General features: G+C 38.7%; 1 protein-coding gene across 1 annotated transcript in view; it reads right to left on the reverse strand.

Annotated features, from left to right (window-relative positions):
• Nucleotides 1-1,549: 1,549 nt before the first annotated feature.
• ZNF367 (zinc finger protein 367) overlaps nucleotides 1,550-13,929 on the reverse strand; it is a 32,730-nt gene continuing 20,350 nt past the window's right edge. The window contains exons 3-5 of the mRNA XM_019033876.4: nucleotides 10,712-10,831; nucleotides 7,979-8,117; nucleotides 1,550-4,072 (exon numbers count right to left, since the gene is read on the reverse strand). Of these exons, the coding sequence (XP_018889421.1) occupies nucleotides 3,850-4,072; nucleotides 7,979-8,117; nucleotides 10,712-10,831 (482 nt within the window). The 3' untranslated portion in view covers nucleotides 1,550-3,849. The remainder of the gene's footprint in view (nucleotides 4,073-7,978; nucleotides 8,118-10,711; nucleotides 10,832-13,929) is intronic.

Raw genomic sequence — 13,929 nt, forward strand, 5'->3', positions numbered from 1 at the left:
ATATATTTAATATAGAATGTATATTATATATTTAATATAGAATGTATATTATATATTTAATATAGAATGTATATTATATATTTAATATAGAATGTATATTATATATTTAATATAGAATGTATATTATATATTTAATATAGAATGTATATTATATATTTAATATAGAATGTATATTATATATTTAATATAGAATGTATATTATATATTTAATATAGAATGTATATTATATATTTAATATAGAATGTATATTATATATTTAATATAGAATGTATATTATATATTTAATATAGAATGTATATTATATATTTAATATAGAATGTATATTATATATTTAATATAGAATGTATATTATATATTTAATATAGAATGTATATTATATATTTAATATAGAATGTATATTATATATTTAATATAGAATGTATATTATATATTTAATATAGAATGTATATTATATATTTAATATAGAATGTATATTATATATTTAATATAGAATGTATATTATATATTTAATATAGAATGTATATTATATATATATGAACTTTTAGCTTCTTAGAAAAGCTTAAGATTTCAAGTTAAATAAAAGTTGGGGCCTAACTATATAGATGCCCAGAGAATTGTTTTTCTACCCTTAGGCACTAAACAACCAGAATGAAAACTGGGAAACATTTTCAGCCCTGATAAGAACTAAAGCAGAACTCGTGAAAATTAGCTAGCATTAAAAAGACCAGAAGTGCCCAAGTTACCCAAAACAAGAAAGAGAAGACATGTTAAGTCCGTTTTAAAAGAGAAAATGAATCCATATTCAAGTTAAACAGGAAATCGGTCATTTTGGTTAATTTCCTCAGAACATTCAATTTTCTTGTGAGTCTCCAAATGTTTTGACTGCAAAAAGAATATTTTAAAGTCATTTTTAATGACGACCTTCATCATAATTGCATTTAGTTTGATTGTATATACATACTTCCAGGACCTTACCTCGCTGTCAAAATCCCATCCTTACCCTGTTTAAACAGCAACTCACACTAAGGAGTTGCTTGTGATATTCTTCTGCACAAGGGTAGGACAGGCTGACCCTTGCCATTGCAAATACACAACTAAAGATCTACCAAAAATAACTGATGAAAAAAGAAAACCAATTTGCTAGACTCAGTACACAGGCTTTAAATGGATTCTTGAGGAGGTGACCCCAGAGACAACCCATCCTAAATGTAAGTGAAATGAAATCCCTTTTCCTTATTACCCTAATTTAAGGCCTGGAAATGGGGTGGCAATAGTTCAATACTTATCCACAGCAGTATATTTTTAACACTGTAGTAATGAACCCGATGAGGAAGTTAAATATCTATAACCTTAAAAGCCATAATTAAAGTAAGAAAAAGCAATCCACACTGTACTTACAACTACACAAACATGTACTGAAGTAATACTGATGGCTGAACATAAGGCTGTAGGTGATGTTTCTATCTTTTAAATTTTTTATATCATGGTTATTATATTTTTGATAGGAAAACAAATGATAAAGGCTTTAAGAATGACCGTGTACTTTAAATTTTAAATTAAAATAAATTTTTATTCAAAGCATCTTTTAAAATTACAGCATGTTTATTCTTATGCTGTTAACTCTGCCAAACTACAACTTAGCCATATGAAGCATAAAACACTTCAAAAATTTGAATGTAAACCATTTTTTTAAAACAAAAAGCAGTCTTAACACACCTCAAATTTTAGATACCAATGTATTTTTCCAAGTATATAGCTTATATCAAAAAGAACATTTTAAATGTTTCTAAATAGTTGTGATAATTTCTTAAACTGTTGCAATTATACAAATAAAAAATGTTTATGAAAAAACTATTAGAGTTGACAAAAGCTGACTGGAGAAACAAGGAAAAACCCTTACTTTTGAAGGCCTGAAATGTTATCATCTGTGAATTGGCAAATATTTGTATTTGAAAAATTCTTACTACCCTTCCTTCTTTAGTTAAGTTGATCAAAGTTCAAATTTCCCAAGACTGATGAGTGTTGTTTTTAGTTCATTAAATCACATATTTGAGAGCAAAAATTCTAGAGGAAATGCTGAAACATAAACCAAGATAATTCAGATGCTATAGTCTCTCTTACCAGCTTATAAGTGCTCCAAATTAAAATTCTATATACCACATTACAAAAAAATTCTTAGACCATTACAAATATAAATTCTCTTATTACAAAAAAATCCCTAAAGATTTGTAATTTACTGTACAGAGGAATTACATTTTTAAAGTATGTCCTCATCATACACATTATTCGTAACTATTGTATCTTCTTTCATACTTTTTCTCCTCTTCAAGACATTTACATGCCTCCCCTTCCCCGTGGCTACATATTTTAAACTATCTGTGTACTATGACACATTGGGATTTTTGGATAAAGAAGCCTACTTTGTAATGTTTAAACTACATCTGTAGGAACCTCTTCAACTCAAAAAAGCTAAAAAGGCACTGAAGAGCCCATATTTCCCTCTATTACTCTGAGTTTTACTCCAATTAAGCAATCTGTAAATTACCATGCTATGCATGTCATTTAGTTCTGTTTAGAACAAAAGCCAAAATGATGGAAGTTTTGCCTACATAAAGGAGGTGGTCTGCTCAGCTCTTGATTTTTCTGTTCATGCTTCAGTACATAAAGTGGTGTTTAATAACTTTATTTGGAAAAATGGCTTCAAACCACCACACAAGTTAACACACTTGCAGTTAAAACTATTTCAGAAGCCTACTTATTTGAGTAGCTAATATTTTCTGCAGTGTTTAACTGATAGCTAAATTTAGTGAACACAAAATAGCTTGGCATGTTACTCTGAAGTAAAGCAAGAAGGTGGCTTTATGCACTGAAAATATAAATATGGAGGCTTCCATTTGCTAATAATTCTAAACAAGCAGTACAATTAAAATGTAGTGTTTGCTAACAAAAGATCTAAAACATTTCACTACAAAACAACCCTGTAGGTGTCCCTTTAGTAAAAATCCAAGTGCCAAATCTCATTACAGGGCCCTTAATATGTATTTTTAAAATTACCAATTACTATGTTACCTAGACTTTGCAAGATTAATCACTCAATTTCAGCAAATGAGAAATATGAAATGTGCAAAAGTTCCCAAGTTAACATGCTAGGGATGACAAGTGCTTTTCAAACTTAAACATTATACTGAGTTGTAAAGCCCCAGAAAGATAGAATAAGACTGATTTTGCTCCAATTTCAAAAATTCTGAACTATTGTGCATCTTACCAAGAGCCTCAAATATCTATTTTCTTCTAAGTCCATTACTTAGAACATGTTCCAAAATAGCCTCCCATTTCTCTAGCCTTAGTGGGCACAGTATTTTGCAATTAAAATTATCTATCTTACATATTTTATACTTCCTTGCTTGCTTCAGTGTTTACAGTATTGTTAACATACTAATATATATTGTTAAAAATGATCTTATAAATAATCTGTTTTAATCTTCTTTGGCTATTTGTACCATTCCGTTTTTCAAACAAGTGTCTTATTCAGAAAGTGCTTCCTGTGAGAACTGCTTCCAATGAATGCATTAAACTTGCAAAATCTAGCTTCCCACAATATGTAGTTTTCTACCCTGTACTGTGCAGTCCATATTTACAAAATATTTTAAACTTTACGACGAATTCATTTCCATATTAAAAAAGTGCAGTTCTCTCTCACCCCATATTCTGGGGCAATAACATTCTTCATAAATTTCTACAGAATAGCAGCCTATGATAAGCAAATAAGGTGCTTAGCTTATGCCCAAGGATCTACTTTTTAAGTACGCTGGGCAGTACTTTTGTACAGTGGAAGAGTCAGTGTCCAAGCTACTGTCGGAGTGGCGCCCCAGTCAGGTTGGCAAGCTCTATGAGCGCGAGGGCTCCGTGCAGGCGCTCCCGCTGCTCCTGCAGCCGGCGCTGGGCCCCTCTCTTCTCGTCGTCCTCTTCATCAGACTGAAGGTATTCCAGAGGGTCCTGCTGCTCCTGATCAGCCTTCTGAACCAGCTTGCCTTTCAAAGTGGGGGTGCGCTGCTCTCTCATTTCCCAATACCTATGTGAAATGCAGCCACATTAGTTACATGGCAGACATGAAATTTCCAAATGTTTACTTTTCTTTTAAAAAGTTCCATACCACAATATTACTTTTATGTGGTTCAGTTTATAAAGTTATAAAGTGATCTAACATAAATTTCCTATTTATAGAGGAAAGAAACCGAAGTTCAATGAGGTTAAGAGACGTGCTCAGGTTTCCATAATAAACCTGGCAGTTCTAGATCTTCTACTCACTCTCAAATCACGTTTTTGCCATTAAACTATCACCGCCTTAAAGAGCCTGTGTGAAATGGACTTCAGTAAAATACAGAAATAGTAGAAAAAACAGTCTTTAGAAACTTATTTATCCTATCTACAGAGGGATGGTAACTTCTGACAGCATTAACGCTGTAAATATTAAACCCACAAACTATGAAAAAGTGATTAACATCTGTGACACAGTTTATTCAAAAACTTAAAAACACTACCCTTATTCTGTTACATGGCAAACTGATAATTTACAAGAGAAAATGCAAATGCTCAACTCTTTGGTAACTAAAGAAATGAGTATTTAGGCTGGGCGCAGTGGCTCACGCCTGTAATCCTAGCACTTTGGGAGGCAAGGCAGGCAGATCACTTGAGGTCAAGAGTTCAAAACCAGCCTGGCTAACATGGTGAAAACCCCTCTGTACTAAAAATACAAAAAAATTTGCCGGGCGTGGTGGCAGGCACCTGTAATCCCAGCTACTCCAGAGGCTGAGGCAGGAGAATGACTTGAACCTGGGAGGCGGAGGTTGCAGCAAGCTGAAGTCGGGCTGCTGCACTCCATCCAGGGTGACAGAGCGAGACTCCGTTTCAAGAAAAAAAAAAAAAAGAAAAATGCATTTTAAATGACAGTTAACAGGTCATACAAAACTGTCCATACAAAGCCTTGTATATTAATGTTCATAGTAGCTTTATATGTAATAGCCAAAAATAACCCAAATGCCCATCGAGTGAATAAACAAACTACATTTGTATAAAACTACTATTTTATAGTGACAGCAGATCAGTGTTGTATGGGGGAAGGGGGACAGGGAGGAATGTGTGGTTCGGTTCACAAAGGGGGCACGAAGAAACTTGGAAATGATGGATATGTTCACCATCTTGATTGTGGAGATGGTGTCACAGTATATACATGTCAAAAATGTATCAAATTGTATACTTTAAAATGTATCAAACTGTACACTTTAAATGTATCATAATTTCTTATATGCTACTTATATACCAACAAAGCTGTTTTTATTTATTTTTATTTTATTTTTTGAGACAGAGTCTCACTTTGTCACCCAGGCTGGAGGGCAGTGGCACAATCTTTGCTCACTGCAACCTTCGCCTCCTGGGTTCAAACTATTCTCGTGCCTCAGCCTCCTGAGTAGCTGGAATTATAGGCGCCCACCACCATGCCTGGCTAATTTTTTTTTTTTTGGAGACAGAGTTTCACTCTTCTTGCCCAGGCTAGAGTGTAATGACGGGATTTTACCATGTTGGCCAGGCTGGTCTCGATCTCCCGACCTCAGGTGATCTGCCTGCCTAGGCCTCCCAAAGTGCTGGGATTACAGGCGTGAGGCACCGCGCCAGGCCTGTATTTTTAGTAGAGATGGGATCCTGCCATTTAGCCAGGCTGATCTTGAACTCCTGACCTCAGGTGATCCACCCACCTCAGCCAAAGTGCTGGGATTACAGGCGTGAGCCACCGCACCCAGCCCCAACAAAGCTGTTTTTAAAATTACATACAAAAAAAAAAAAATACAACTACCAAATTTCAGGAAATCCAGACTACTTAAAGTAGAAAAGTTTTGGCAGTGCCCACAGAGGTCTAAAAAAAGTGCAAGTTGTTCAGTATGACTTGAAGGATGACTAGAAGAGGAGAATGGCAAAAGATAAGTTCAGCAAGTCAGCAGGAACCAGGTAAGGAAGGACTTTGAATTCCATAATAAAGGGTTTAGGCTTTAGACTGAGGATCATACTGACATTTTAGAAAAATCCTTCTGGCAGCAGCATGGAAAATGGGTTGAGAGCATTCAAGTGGCTGAATTTGAGTTAGTAAGGAGGTAGATGTCATAACTTGGTCACTGAGTAGACAGCAGAAAGACAAGGAGGCGAGGTGCGGTGGCTCATGCCTGTAATCCCAACACTTTGGGAGGCCAAGTTACGAGAATCACTTGAGGCCAGGAGTTTGAGACCAGCGTGGGCAACGTGACAAGACCCAGTCTCTACAAAAAACTTAAAAATTAGCTGGGCATGGTGGCACACACCTGTGGTCCCAGCTACTCAGGGGGCTGAAGTGGGAGGATCACTTGAGCCCAGGAGGTCAAGGCTCAATGAGCTAATAATCCTGCTACTACAGTCCAGTCTTGACAACGGAGTAAGACCCTGTCTCGAAAAAAAAAAAGACAACGATGACCAGTAAGCTTCTGGCTGGGACACAATTAGAAATAATGGGGCAGTAGGAGCCAACCAGGAGAAAGAGGAGGGGAGGAAGTGATGGAGATATTTAGTTTAAGGTACCCCTAGAATAGCCCATCTAAACAATTTCTATGACAGTGCTAACAAATTTCCCTGGACGTGAATAATCAAATAGTATTTCCAGATTCCATTATCTAATTCTTATGTATTTTTATCCAAACAAAACAGAGTTTATTCCTTCAAATATTTATCAAGGCCCAGAAGCTCTGCTAGGCCCTAGGCTTACCATAATAAACAAGACAAATATCCCTGCCCGGGGAAGCTTTCAGTCTGGCAGGGAAGGTATAAAATAAACAAATAAATGTGTGATGGATGTTTTGAAAAGGAAAATGAAAGCATCTGTTAAGTTGGTCCCAGACCGTTTGTTGCTGAGCAGGTCAGGGAGGCCTTCCTGAGTAAGAGATGAAGGTGAGCAAGAGGCTAACCCAAGTGGGGAGTGAGTGCTCCAGGCAGAGGAAGCAGGGTGCACACAGGCCCTCATACAAAGGCACCTGTGTTGAGAAACCCACAGCCCAGCATGGCAGGGGACAGTTGCCTTATCAGAGGGAGGCAGGGCTATGGCAGCACAGCTAGGAATCCTGGACTTTACCCTAAGCAGCCAGTGAAGCCTGGGTGAGGCCTGAGCAGCTGCTGCTGGCTCGTGTACAGCAGACAGGTCCTTCAACCGAAATATCCTTAGAGAAATTCTTTTATACTGGCCCCGTTGTTGCCATTGGAAAAAATTAAATTGTTGTTTTTGGAACCTCACCTAGGAAGAACCACTAACATCTATCCCTGGTGTTTTTTGTTTGTTTGTTTTGCTTTGTTTTGAGACAGGGTCTCACTCTGTCACCCAGGCTGGAGTACAAGAGTGCAGTGGGGCCATCTTGGCTCACTGCAACCTCCATCTCCCAGGCTCAAGCGATTCTTCTGCCTCAGTCTCCCAAATAACTGGGATTATAGGCACGTGCCACTACTGCCCAGGTAATTTTTGTATTTTTAGTAAAGATGGGGTTTCACTAAGTTGACCAGACTGTTCCAAACTCCTGACCTCAGGCGATCCACCCACCTCGGCTGTCTATCCCTGTTTTAATTGGCACATAGCTAAGGCTAACATAAAGAAAATGAAGAAGGTTGCATTCATGACGAATGAAATACAATACATATAAAACATTTTTTCAAAATGGGAAAACTCTTCCTTTTAAAATAAACTGTGGTTTGGGCACTCTAATTATATTGTAATTTTCTATCACACACAGATCCTAAGATCCTAATACCACTCATAACAATTTTATAGAAAATCAGGGGTCATTTCTAATTATGTTATAAAATGTGTATAAATGCAGCTTATTTAAAATGAGAGGCGTGTCCAAGTCCCTAACATAGCCCCAGCCTGCGCTGTGCATCTTCACGGTGGACTAAAGGCAGCATTCCTGACCTCGCCAGCCACTCGGCCGCGGCCTTGTTGTCGGCAGCCTGATGTTTGCTGAGTGTATCCGTGGGCTCCTCTCTCTTCAGCCTGGCGTAGGGGTGCTTCGGACAGTGGCGGTTTGCATGGGTGAATCTGCTCAGGCAGCCTTCAAAACACAAGGTTAACACCTGTCAGGATCTGGACATCCAGCACATAGACATGTGGAAAACATTCAGTTTCACTGGTATCCAGAAAAGTAAATTAATATGGTGAAATTTAGGATCTATAATTTGGAGGAGAAAACAATCAAACCAGCACAGTCTCATCAGTGCTAGAGCGGGGACAGGAAGACAGTCACATTTTGGTCGTGGCCATGTGTGTCCAACACCATTGGAAAGTGATTTATTAGCATGAGTTCAAAATGTTCAACATGGCAGGGCGTGGTGGCTCACGCTTGTAATCCCAGCACTTTGGGAGGCCGAGGCGGGCGAATCACTTGAGATCAGGAGCTAGAGACCAACATGGCCAACATGGCAAAATGCCATCTCTACTAAAAATACAAAAATTAGCCGGGTGTGGTGGTCTCTGCCTGTAATCCCAGCTACTCAGGAGGCTGAGACAGGAGAACAGCTTGAACCCGGGAGGCAGAGGTTGCCGTGAGCCGAGATCACGCCATTGCACTCCAGCCTGGCGACAGAGCCAGACTCCATCGCAGGGGTGGGGTGGAGTTCAAAACCTCAGACCCGAGAATTCCATTTGTGGATTCCAACATAAGGAAGCATCCCAAAAGATGAACAAAGCTACAAGTGTGAAAACATTCCCCTCAGCTTTGTTGGTAACAAGAACATTTAAAAAACAAATTAAATATTCAGACCAGGCGCAGTGGCTCATGCCTGTAATCCCAACACTTTGCGAGGCCGAGGCGGGTGGATCACCTGAGGTCAGCAGTTCAAAACCAGCCTGGCCAACATGGTCCCCCATCTCTACTAAAAATACAAAAATTAGCCGGACATGGTGGCACAAGCCTGTAATTCCAGCTACTCCAGAGGCTGAGGCAGGAGAATTGCTTGAACTCAGGAGGCAAAGGTTGCAGTGAGCCAAGATCGTGCCACTGTACTCCAGCCTGGGCGAAAAGTGAGACTCCATCTCAAAACAATAAAAAATAAATAAATAAATGCTGGGCGCAGTGGCTCACGCCTGTAATCCCAGCACTTTGGGAGGCCAAGGTGGACGGATCACCTGAGATTGGGAGTTCAAGACCAGCCTGACCAACATGGAGAAACCCCGTCTCTACTAAAAATACAAAATTAACTGGGTATGGTGGCGTATGCCTGTAATCCCAGCTACTCGGGAGGCTGAGGCAGGAGAATCGCTTGAACCCAGGAGGTGGAGGTTGCGGTGAGCTGAGATGGCGCCACTGCACTCCAGCCTGGGCAACAAGAGCAAAACTCTGTCTCAAAAAATAAATAAACAAATATTCATTATTCAACATAGAGGAAACCATTGCGTGTAGGCTTAAGCAAACTTGCTGGATGAAAACTTTGCAGACTTTTGCAACATTTGTAATAATCAAGAAAATTACAGAGCAACAGGACAGACTGCACGGAACTTCAAATATACTGTAACTGCATAAAAAATGTGCATCTTGGCCGGGCGCGGTGGCTCACGCCTGTAATCCCAGCACTTTGGGAGGCCGAGGCGGGTGGATCACGAGGTCAGGAGATCGAGACCATCCTGGCTAACACGGTGAAACCCCGTCTCTACTAAAAATACTAAAAATTAGCCGGGCGTGGTGGCGGGCGCCTGTAGTCCCAGCTACTCGGGAGGCTGAGGCAGGAGAATGGCGTGAACCCAGGAGGCGGAGCTTGCAGTGAGCCGAGATCGCGCCACTGCACTCCAGCCTGGGCGACAGAGCGAGACTCCGCCTCAAAAAAAAAAAAAAAAAAAATGTGCATCTTTAGAAACTGATAAAAGATTAAGAAAATCACTTAGGATAATATGCTTACTTCACTTTAATAATTAAAAAGTTTAAAATGTTGCTCCAAAGACTGTATTTACTTTTACAGATTTTTCTACTGCCTACAACTGGATATAGTATCTTTAATTGCCCTTTAAGTTTTCATCAAAAAGGATTACTTTATTTAAAAATCAATCATTTCTTAAGCCAGGCACAGAAAGACAAACATCACTTGTTCTCACTTATTTGTGGGATCTAAATATCAAAACAATTGAACTCATGGAGATACAGAGTAGAACAATGGTGCCCAGAGGCTAGGAAGGGGAACTGGGGGATGAGGGGCAGGTAAGGATGGTTAATAGGTACCAAAAATAGAAAGAATGAATAAGACCTAGTATTTTATAGCACAAGGTGACTATAGTCAATAATAATTTAACTGTACATTCTAAAATAAGTTAAGAGTATAACGGGATTATTTGTAACACAAAGGACCCATGCTTGAGGGGATGGATAGCCCATTTACCATGTGATTATTGTGTATTGCATGTCTGTATCAAGTATCTCATGTACCCTGTAAATATGTATACCTACTGTGTACCCACAAAAATCAAAACCAACAAATTTTTAAAATCAATCATTTCTGAGAAATTCAGCATGTATCACAATTATCAAAGAAGAAACCTTATAAAGTTTTATAAAATTTATATTAAAAAATCTTTCCCCTCAAAAAAATTCAAGGAAAGGATATTTTAACTGTTAAGTCACAACTAGTTATTCCATAAACTTAACTTCTAACACCATACCATTTTCTGAACAAACAAAAGGTTTCTCTCCGGTGTGAAGACGCTGATGTGTTTTGAGCTGTCCACTTTGAACAAAGGCTTTTCCACAGTCTGGATAGTCACACAGATAGGGCCTCTCACCTAAGTAGACAGATATTAGATATTATATCTGAGATAATAAGGCCAGAAGAGGAGGGGGATGGGGAGAGAATCAGCCTTTATATAGGTCATGACTCCCAATAACAATAAAACATGTCATGGCCCCTACTGAGCTGCAGGTGGAAATGCTAATGGCAGCACTTGGGTGGCATCAATGACTATCTGCTGAGGAACACAATCTATTCTTTAGGCCTTGAGGTTATCATCTTGAGCTTATCCCATATTTTTTCTCCCTCATACTCCGAATCACTAGATCTTGCTGATTCTTCACTATGTCTTCCACCCACTCCTGCCTTCCCACTCAGCTTCCCCTGGTCAGACAGGCAGCCCTCCCACTAGGATGAACCCTCCGACAGCCTCCTGGCCGGCCTCTCGTTTCTCCCCCTGCACAGCAATCCCAGAGTAGCTGGCATAGAAGTCTGCTTTTGTCATACCAACTAGCTCCTGAACCACCCCCAAATCCTATTACACACCTTGGACAACTAAAAATTATCTGCTGACTTAAATGGTCCTCTAAGATCGGCACTCTGGGCAATCTCACCAACCTCATTAGCTACTGGGGTTAAGGGGCAGAGTTTATCCTTACTTCCCTCCTGGAGAATCATTCCAGCCAGGAGGCAGTTCCTCATCTTGTTCTAATCCTTGAAAATCCTATTTTTTCTGCCCATTCAAATCTTCCCAATCCTGTAGGCTCTCAGTGAGATTCTTCCTATCTCCCCAAATAACTGAATTCTTCCTATCTACCTCCAAATAATTGAACTTTGTATACCTTCATTAACCTGGGGTCCTGTGTTGTTTATGTGTCATGGTAGTCTCCTGCAAAGATTCCTAGTACCTTATACTTCACTTAAATTCCTATAGACAACACAGTGCCAGGCTCAAATGCTGAAAAATTTGTTCAATGATAATTAAACATTATTTATTGAAAAAAACATTATTTAATCAACAATTGTACATTAGTTTGCATTTTCCAGTATAACTCAAAGAACAGTAACAAGTCCTCCCTAAATTTCTCATTATTTAGAGACATAATAAATGGTTGTGATAGTTGAATACAAGTTAAAATAAAACACAGATATAGGGGGATTGTTTAAAATAGTAAGGGAAAAGCTTTTTACAAAATATGCTAATAGGGCTCAACTATCCCTTAGGGATCCTCCTTTCAGTTCCTTGATGTACAGACATCTAGGCTGATGCCTGGGGTATCAGGTGACACAGTGAGGTAGTGGTGATCAGGACGGCACTCAGCCCTTTCTTCATTCTGCCACATAGTCTTGAATCTTACCCACACTGGCAACTCTACGGCCTACAAACCAGTTATCCAGGGGATATTTTAGAATATTTAGATTGAAAAAAATATATAAAAATTCTCAAAATTAGAATGTTTCATTAAGTAATAATTTTACTAATGGTATCTGAAGTCAAAACTTCTAGACACCTTAGTTTATAATGATTTAAAATTCAAACATTACCCCTTTCCAGGGATTTAACTTAAAAAAACCTCTATTCTATCATATCATTTAAATATATATTTTCAAAAACCACAAGTTAAAAAAAAAGTGAGAAACAGGTGAGCACCGTAAACATGGTGGAAAAAAATAGGGGACTGAGGGTTACAGGCTTAAGTTCTAAACCAGTACTGCCCAATGAAAGACAATATGAACCACTTCTAGAAGGCACATTAGAAAAAGTAAAGAGAAAGAGGTGAAATAAAATTTTTTTTTTTTTTTCAGATTGAGTTTTGTTCTTGTTGCCCAGGCTGGAGTGCAATGTCACGTCTTGGCTCACCACAACCTCCACCTCCCGGGTTCAAGTGATTCTCCTGCCTCAGTTTCCCGAGTAACTGGGATTACAGGAATGTGCCACCACACCTGGCTAATTTTGTATTTTTAGTAGAGATGGGGTCTCTCCATGTTGGCCAGGCTGGTCTTGAACTCCTGACCTCAGGTGATCCACCCACCTCGGCCTCTCAAAGTGCTGGGATTACAGGCGTCAGCCACCGCACCCAGCCATGAAATTAATTTTAATAATGTATTTTATTTAATCCAATTTATCTAAAAGTGTTATTTCAATACATAATCAACAGTAAAAATTATTTACACTTTTTTTCATATTAAGTATGTTTTATATTACTGCCCATCTCAATTTAGACTACTACCCACATTTCAAGTGCTCAGGAGTCACAGTGGCTACTGTATGGGGCAGTGTAGCTCTAGCTTTAAAGGTATGAGAGACTGTAAGCCGGTAGTAGTTGGATTTTTGGCACTTCAGTTTCCTCACCTGTAAACTATTAGATGAACTATAAGGTTCCTTCCTTTGGGGCCAACTTTATAGCGAGAACAAGGGCCCTCTATACTTTTTTTTTTTGGCTCTCTAAATGATATTTAAAATGCAAATATAATTTCCATATGCAAATAAAGATGTACCATAATCTTGAGATGGCTGCCTACCATAGTTCACCACAGATTTAATGCTTAGGTCAAATGTCCTGATAGCACAGTGAGGACTCTAAACATTCTATTAAAAATTTGACAATTAATGTTTTTGGCCTACAGATGAATTTTAACAATTACATAGATAAAAGTATATCAAGTACAATTTGGGCAAGTAGGGGGTAAAACTAAATTTGCCAATAACATAACTATGACATCTAGGTTAATTACCATGATAACTTTAGAAATCACATGTAACCAGTATTCATAAAACCACCACTCTCCACCAAAAAGAAACTGACTATACTGCCTTTTTAAAAAACTTCACAACTAATAATGGTAATAAGAAAATATAAAGCAACTAAAAAGTTAATTTATTACTCAATATCAAATCAGCATTCAGTTAAGTGTTACTTCTGGCCAGGCGCGGTGGCTCACGCCTGTAATCCCAGCACTTTGGGAGGCCGAGGCAGGTGGATCACAAGGTCAGGAGTTCGAGACCAGCCTGACCAACATGGTGAAACCCCATCTCTACTAAAAATACAAAAATTAGCTGGGCGTGGTGGCACACACCTGTAATCCCAGCTACTCAGGAGGCTGAGGCAAGAGAATTGCTTGAACCCAGGAGGCGGAGCTTGCAGTAAGCCA

The sequence above is a fragment of the Gorilla gorilla genome, chromosome 13 (assembly GCF_029281585.2).
Source record: "Gorilla gorilla gorilla isolate KB3781 chromosome 13, NHGRI_mGorGor1-v2.1_pri, whole genome shotgun sequence".
NCBI classification, from domain to species: Eukaryota; Metazoa; Chordata; class Mammalia; order Primates; family Hominidae; genus Gorilla; species Gorilla gorilla.